The 8,007-nt window shown below is 40.1% G+C and overlaps 1 protein-coding gene across 1 annotated transcript; it reads left to right on the top strand.

Annotated features, from left to right (window-relative positions):
- Nucleotides 1–36: 36 nt before the first annotated feature.
- Nucleotides 37–8,002, top strand: mospd1 (motile sperm domain containing 1). The gene is made up of 6 exons (XM_044127465.1): nucleotides 37–163; nucleotides 4,002–4,291; nucleotides 4,388–4,463; nucleotides 4,576–4,808; nucleotides 5,460–5,621; nucleotides 6,386–8,002. Exons 2-6 carry the CDS (start codon nucleotides 4,150–4,152, stop codon nucleotides 6,415–6,417), a joined length of 645 nt encoding a protein of 214 aa, XP_043983400.1. The 5' UTR covers nucleotides 37–163; nucleotides 4,002–4,149; the 3' UTR covers nucleotides 6,418–8,002.
- Nucleotides 8,003–8,007: the final 5 nt, after the last annotated feature.

The following is an 8,007-nucleotide window of genomic DNA, read 5'->3' as shown; positions in this document are numbered from 1 at the left end:
GTTATGAAATGATAATAAACACATTACCGCTGCCCTCCTCCATCCCAGCATGCATCGCGCCGTCTGCAGCATAAAGAAAAAAGGCTAAAGAGAGACAACAGGGTGGGATTATAGACGCCTGTTGTTCCTGGTGTATTCCTCATAAACGTATGCTGACAACAAGGTAACGTGTCGCTCTTACCTCTTTTATCCTTTAAACAACTATGTGCTTTCTCCTCTGTTATGACACAGCAGCAGTACAACGTCAAGTTGCTATTAGCTGGAGATATCCTAGCTGGCTAATGCTAGGCTAGTAAACAGAGACACAATAATGCTGTGTACAGATATGTTGTAACGGTGGCAGGGTCAAAACATGGTGACGTTACCTTTAGCTTACAGTCGCCACAAGTAAAATACCGATATCATAATTATGAGTAAGCCCTTATGAAATAGTTTAATGGGAATTTGTGCATATTAGGATCCTTTGCCCTGCTTAAAAAAACAACATAAATACAGAAATTATTTTTTGCCAATAACGTCATGATTCCATAGTAATAATTATGGCCAATATAAAAAGTGTTGCGACAATAGGCTCGGCCCGCGAGCTCCAACCGGGTAACCATGTAAACCAGGGGTCTCAAACTCAATTTCCCTGGGGGCCGATGGAGGTAGAGTCTGGGTGAGGCTGGGCCGCATCGGGTTTTCCACAAGAAAAGCTCTTACAAAAACATTCCAATGTTATCAAATGTCTTTATTTTTATTTTTTAAACACAAAATAAGATGAAAAAATAAATAAATTAACAATTCATAAGAAAAAAAATTAATCAGTAATAAATAAATAAAATATAATAATAACACAGCAGCTATAGAAGACTAGATAAATGTAATTATTATAATTCAGATTCAAATGGCTGTATTAACAGTTCTTTAACCTTTAACTTTCTGAACATGAATGGAACATTGAACATAAACTGTTATGAATATAACAGTTTATAAACTGTTTCTTCTGCCTACTTCTTACTGCTAGAGGTCTGGCAGCGCTTCCTCTCGCATAGACAAGCCACATTTGGCTTAAGGGAGGAGGCAGTTGAGACCCTAAGTAGAGCTTGAAGATGCTCGTCAGTAAGTCTGGACCTGTACTTGGACTTATTGAAGTTCAAGGTAGAGAAGAGCTTTTCGCACAAGTATGTGCTCCCAAAAAGACACATGGTCCGCTTGAACATTCGGGAAAGCTCAGGGAAGCTGGGTGGCAATTCTCTCAAAAATTGCCCAAGCTTGTCTGCTTTTCCACTCACCTCCCTGAACTTGGCTTTGAGTTCAGAGTGGCACTGCGGGTCAATGAGCTCCATTTGAAGCACTGTGATTGGTAAGTTAGTTCAGCTTCGCACACAACACTGAAAAGTGCCAATCATATCAAACTCGCGGGCAGTGTTGGTATAGTTACTTTGAAAAAGTAACTTGAATCGGACTACTGATTACTCCTTGAAAAAGTAACTTAGTTATATTACTGACTACTTGATTTGGAAAGTAACTAAGTTACACTAAAAGTAACTTTTTAGTTACTTTCAGCAGCTGCTAACAACAACACTCCGCCTCCTGTGAAAATCACATTGAGCTTTGCCAATACTTTTTTGTAAGCTATTTTATAATGGTAACATCAACAATGTGTCTCCACTGATAAGGTTGAACTGAAGAGGAGATTGTAGAAAAATAAAAACGTGAGTAGTTTGTGTGGTCCACTGTTGTCTGGAAAACTCTAAGAAGGATTTTAAAGCCCCCCCCCTTCCCTCCCCCCCGGCCTCCAGGTTCTGCGTTACGGCCCTGCATTTGGTGTCACTGCGCACAGAGCTCCTCCTGCAGCTCACAGCTCAGATGGCTGCATAGATTTGCGACACTTATCTTAGTATTAATAATTAGAATTAAGTTGCCATTATAATTATTGGCAACTACGGACACGTTCATTCGTGGCTGTTTTCACGTTTATTGCGCTGTTCACATTGGTCTCGATGTTTGCAGTTTTCTGGAGCGTAACGCGAAGCTCGACGTCATTCAGAGGTAATACAGTAACTTGCCGTTAACAAAGACACAGCGGGACGGATCATCGGGGAAATGATGGACAGGGAGAGACTGACTAAAACTACCTTAATGACGGACAAATTCTTGGATTTATTATGAGTCTCTGCTTATTTCCAAGCCCAAATGAGCAACTTCACGTTCAAAAACGAGCCCAAAAAGGCGCAACCCGCCACTCATTAAATTTGCAAGCGACTTTAAAAAATGAAGCCCAAAGCCGCTTATAATAATCGGTCTTGGCGGCAGAATCTCAAAATAGTTCCAGTTTTTCCACCAACAAAATGCGCATCTCCCTCCATTGTTTACATTTCTGTCACATAGAGACGTCGGTCACTCGACAAGACGAGTAGAGGAAATACGATTCAATAACAAAAGAAGATAGTAACGCAAAAATGATTTTGATAAGTAACTGTAGTCTGACTACTGGATTTGAAATAGCATATTACTCGTTACTGAAAAAAGTGGTCCGACGTCAGTAACACGTTACAAATTAACGCGTTACTGACATCACTGCTCGCGGGCCACACTAACATTAAACTTTCATATTAAGGTGGGGGCCACAAACTATCGTCCCGAGGGCCGCAGTTGGCCCGCGGGCCGCGAGTCTGAGACCCCTGATGTAAACAGACCGAGGGCCACATGACCAGCAGCGCGGACTCCTCTTGTCTCGAGGGTTAAACTCCGACATCATATCCTTTTATTGGGAGTTAACGCTGTTTTGGTTGTTGTTGCTTTTTACCCAACAACCTTGCGTTCGTGTGAAATGTATTTGTCAAACTACGTGAAGCATAATGTGTTCGGCATCTTTCCAATGATACTGCCTTATAGTTACGGTAGAAATTAAAACATCAGATATCAATCTTATTCTTCAAATTTGAGGTGTTGTTGTCAAGTTTTTAGTAGAATAACAGAATAACAGAACCACCTACCAATTACCTTTCAGGTAATTTCTTCCCCCCAAACCTAGTTTATTTAAAGTGAAAACTTTTGTTCCAGATGTGTATTAATGTATAATACCTGTCTATCTGCCTGTCTAAACTGTTTCACAGTTTTCTTTCTGGTCTGACCCACTTAATCAGATTTTGACCTATTTCTATTTTTTCAGAGAACCATAAGACATAAAGAGCGAAAACGATTATATGTTGAATTTCTGAGGTTCTTTTCCATGTTTTATAGCTTTGAATCAAGCAGAAAAAAGAAAAAAAAAGTTTCACATCATTCCTATTTTTTAATCAAATCATGCATGTTATTAACTTGAACTCCTGTTATGGAATTTAAATAATGAATACTGAATCCTTTGTCTTTGAGAGATTTATTAAATATTGTCCTACCAAGAAGAGCAATATGCAATGTTTCCCAAAGCTCAGGTTGCTCGCTGGCAGAAGCAAAATTTATACTCTGTTTTGAAAGCATGCTTCCTCTTCCCACTCCCACTCCTCAAGATGACCTCCACATACCACCAGCTGGAGCAAGACTCCAAGTTACACCACTTAGATCATGCTTAGCAGACACTCTGATTTATTTTACCCATTAATCAACTATTAAGTATGCACTTAATAGTTGATTAAGTGCATACTTAATCAGCTATTAAGTTGATTAAGTAGTTACTTAATCAACTTAAGTAACTAAGTTGATTAACTTAGTTACTTAGTTAAAAAAAAAGTCAAAAGTTCCGTTACATTCCAAAAAAACAAACAAACATGATGATTATTTGTTTTCCAATGTTTGGCCCATGGAGAAAAACCTAGCTGATGTCAGGCTCTGCCCATTTAAATGCTAAGATCTCTACTTAAACGAATACATTTTTCCTGGATAAGATACAGCTAGCACAATAGTAAAGAACACTTAATATCTGTTCAATTCCTTATTTCATTTAATATCTTGCACAGACGGCACTGTCATCCAGAAAAGTTCAGATCCTGGTCTTTTGTTTATGCGGCTCTTCACAGGAGCACGCCATGGCCCTGAGGAGCTGAGAGCGGCGCTAGCTCTTTCTACGTTTGTCGGGGTGTTCCCACCGTTGGGCAGTTGCCTGAGAAGACTGGGGGGGCCCGGTCAGAGAGTGGACAGGGAGGGGGCAGAGCTCAGCTGGAGCCAATGCAGCAGCACCAGCTAGCGGAGGGAAACCTTCCTGTGTTCGTGTTCCCGACCGAGCTCGTCTTCTACGCGGATGAGCAGTCGTCTCATAAGCAGGTGCTCACCCTCTACAATCCCTATGAGTTCGCGCTCAAATTCAAAGGTAGGGGGCAACTAGTCGATATATTCCTTTCTTTTGGCATATGAAATTATTGAAAATGTTCATTTTTAATGACCCTCCTCCCACCCCCATTTTCAGTGCTGTGCACAGCGCCAAACAAGTACACTGTGGTTGATTCCACGGGAGCCGTCAAGCCGCAGTGTTGCGTTGACATGTAAGTGTAAACTCCTCGCGCTCGTATCTTTTCAGCTCAGCCCTCAGTTTCTATTAGGTCAAGCAAAAAAATAAATAAGACGATTAAGTCAAATTCTTACACATCTACGCAGAGTAATCCGACACAGAGACGTCCGGCCGTGCCACTATGGCGTGTACGACAAGTTCCGACTGCAGGTGTCGGAGCAAAGTCAGCGGAAAGCGCTGGGTCGCAAAGAGGTGACCGCCACGCTCCGTCCCTCGGCCTCGCAGGAGCCGTCCAGCGCCAGGACCCAAGACGAGGAGCGCCGGATTAAGGAGCAGTTTGGGGACAACGAGTTCTTTGAGCAGACTGCGTTTCAGACAGGTAAGCGGCAGTTGCGACGTACCACCACTAGATGGAGCCAAAGAACAACGAAACCACTTCTTAGTGTTTTCAATCATCTGAGGGCATGAATACATTTCTGTAATAAGTTTTTAAAGCATACTCGTCGATGAATTTTGTCACACATTAAAATATGTATGGGACAAGTTAATACCACATATTGAGTAAACGCTCTGATATAATATCAAGGGTGCAATGGATTTTATTTTGAAAGAAATGCAACTTTTTGCCCCAGCCTGTCAGCCTCATCTGTCTGCAGATGTCCCTGTCTCTGTCTTTGAACTGTGTATCTTAACAACAAACTTTTGCTCAAAGACAAAAATGTTGTCTATGGTTCCAAGCATAAAGGCAACGTGGATCTGATACACCAACCTAGACAGAAACTTGTCTGTGAAAATAAGGAATACCACACTTAAAAAGTATTTTTCACCTTTCAGATATCTGGTGTTTTTGCTTTCTTCAATGTTCTAAAACCTCGAATTGTGTAAATGGGCAAAATTATTTTGTCTACTGTCTAATAATATTTCTAAGCTGCAGCACATTTCTAAAGTCATCATAATCTTCAATATTCCAGGTAAACTGTGGCAAGCGATGCATGGTATTCATTCCCGATGCTGCTTCCTGTATTCACAGAGAGCCGTCCCGTTGCTGGAGGACCCAGTCTGCTCACAGTGCTGCTGGGGCTCGTGTGCATGATCGCCCTGATGCTTCCAACGCTGGGGGAGCAAGAATCCACTGTGCCTGTCTACCTCCACTTAAGTGTTAACAAGAAACTGGTAGCTGCTTATGTTCTTGGTAAGGCTGTAAAAACATTCACTAAATCAGAGAAATTGATACAGATATTTTCTTCTGAAAAATGAGTTGAAGTACAGCGTACGCGCAGAGAGCGAGATTTCTGTAATGCTAACAGCGCTAACTACAGTTAGCTACACAAATTTCAGATGCAAGTCAACTTCGTCATCATTTTGTCTTTGTTTTAAGAATTGCTCACAACAATAAGGGGAGAAATACATCTTTTTGGTTTTTATATATTGGTCTGTCATGATAAATTTTCCAAGGCCATAAATTGTCCCAGTAATTATTGCGATAAATTATAATGTTATTGGTTTGAGACAATTTTCAAGTAATATGTTGATAATGAGATAATAGTGGAAGTGTGTTCTCTCAAAGACTGTTAAACTTTCATTTTGCAAAAAAAAAAAACAAAAAAAAAAAAAACAAACACACTCAACACTGGATGTGGAAGATATTTTAATTAAAACACAACCAAAAAAAATAAATAGGCAGAAATAACACATCCAAAGTGATAAAGTGGATTATCTTCGTAACCAAAAGTGCCCTTAAAAGTTTTTAAATCATCCTAATGGAAGCTCATTTTATCATCCAATTAATCTATTCATTGCATACTACAACACGCCTATGCATATATTACAGTGCTTGAAGAGAAGCTTGAGAGATTAATTAGTGCATCTCTACGTTGCCTCGTGTAAAACAATATAGGAATCTTTTTTTCTAAGTGTTGCAGTAAACAGTCATTTTTCTGTTTGTTTGTTTTCCAGGTCTTCTGACTATGGTCATCCTACGTACATGAAGTGCTTTGTGCTGAAAGGATAAGGATAAACAGTTTTAAACGATGTAGAGAACATTGTCGAACCAGAGGCACGACTTCAACGAGCAGAGCTCTCAGCGCTCTGGTGGAGCTCCGTAACTCCATCCGCTGACAAATACATTTTAGTACATTGGTTTCAAATACATAATGTTTTCTGGGCTGTTACAAAAAAAACAAAAACAAACGGGAAGATCCATGGGAACTCTGGCTGAGCAGACGCCGCCTCCGAGCCTCGGCCGGGTAAGAGACACGAGGCGCTTCGACGTCGCCTGGACCGTCATGCATTCTTCGTAATTTTATTGCCATTGTGTGACTCAATATGGTTAACTCGAGTGTGAAGAAATCTACATGCAAATGTGTACATAAAGCCATTAAAACGTCATGATATGCTCCTGTAACGGTTGTCATGTTGATGTTTTGAAGCCGTCACAGCACAAGACTGAAGACGATGCGTTCGAGTGCATGTGGCAGCTTTTATCTCCCATGCAAACCCTTGGGACACTTTTCACCGAAGAGTTTGACATAACATTGAAACTCCAGTTTAATAAAGTCTTAATACAGCTGCATTGTAGTGCTAGTAGTTCCAATCAAAAAAGCATGATTATTCTCAAAGGTCTATCACATAAACCTGCAGTATTCAGTCCAGCAGTCGTAAAGGCTAGAAAACAATCTACTTGATAGAATTGTTTACATTTACCCGTCTCTTGCAACTTTTAATATTTCTTCTAAAACTTAATTTATCTACCGTTGCTTTAGGTAAATAAGCTGCTTTTCTAATAAGATGGAAGTAAATAGATCTTACATTTCAGCATTAAATATAATATGGAAAAATTGGAACAAGGAAATCCAATCTTTAATTCAAGTACACTTACTTACTTGGATGTTTTTATTATTTTACTATTTCCAACCATCACAAATGTTTAGTTGGCTTACCTCGGCTGGAACTTTGGTCAAATGAGATGAAGATTGGACTTCCAACACTCCAGCTGGCTTGATGTCAAACAAATTCTGAATAAGTGGGAAAATATCCCCAATATTAAGCAAGGTGGAGGATCTGTGATGCTGCGGGCCTGTTTCTCCTCCACCAGCTCTGAATCTTGTTGCGAGTGTGTGAGCTCATTAAAAACTCTGAAATACCAGGTTTTGAATAAAAACACAGTCTAAACTAAAAACGAGTCGTCATTTGGTCTTTCAGCAGATTAACGACCCAAAAATATTAACACAGAAAAAGGTTTCCATAGAAACAAAAAAAATAAAAAAATCTTCTTTGGATCTATAAACAAAAACCCCAGCTGCAGATTTTACAGGACAATCCAGAAAAATGATTTTAAAACCCCCCATCCATTTCTCCTTCTTTGCAAAAGCAAAGGAGGTGGATTAGCAGGATCAACTGTTTATCCTGAACAGGTTACTGTGAAATATCTCTGCTGTCTGGATAGGAAGTGGTTAGCATGTGGTCACAGGTCACATACCAACAGTCTTCAGTCAGAGGTTTCTTCCAAGCCAACGGAAGACTGACTGCTGCTGGAAATCCTTCCTCTCCATTTGAGTTGCATTTGAATTCCTTTTGCT

The sequence above is a fragment of the Gambusia affinis genome, linkage group LG09, assembly GCF_019740435.1.
Source record: "Gambusia affinis linkage group LG09, SWU_Gaff_1.0, whole genome shotgun sequence".
Lineage (NCBI taxonomy): Eukaryota > Metazoa > Chordata > Actinopteri > Cyprinodontiformes > Poeciliidae > Gambusia > Gambusia affinis.
This window is presented reverse-complemented; position numbering and strand designations above follow the sequence as displayed.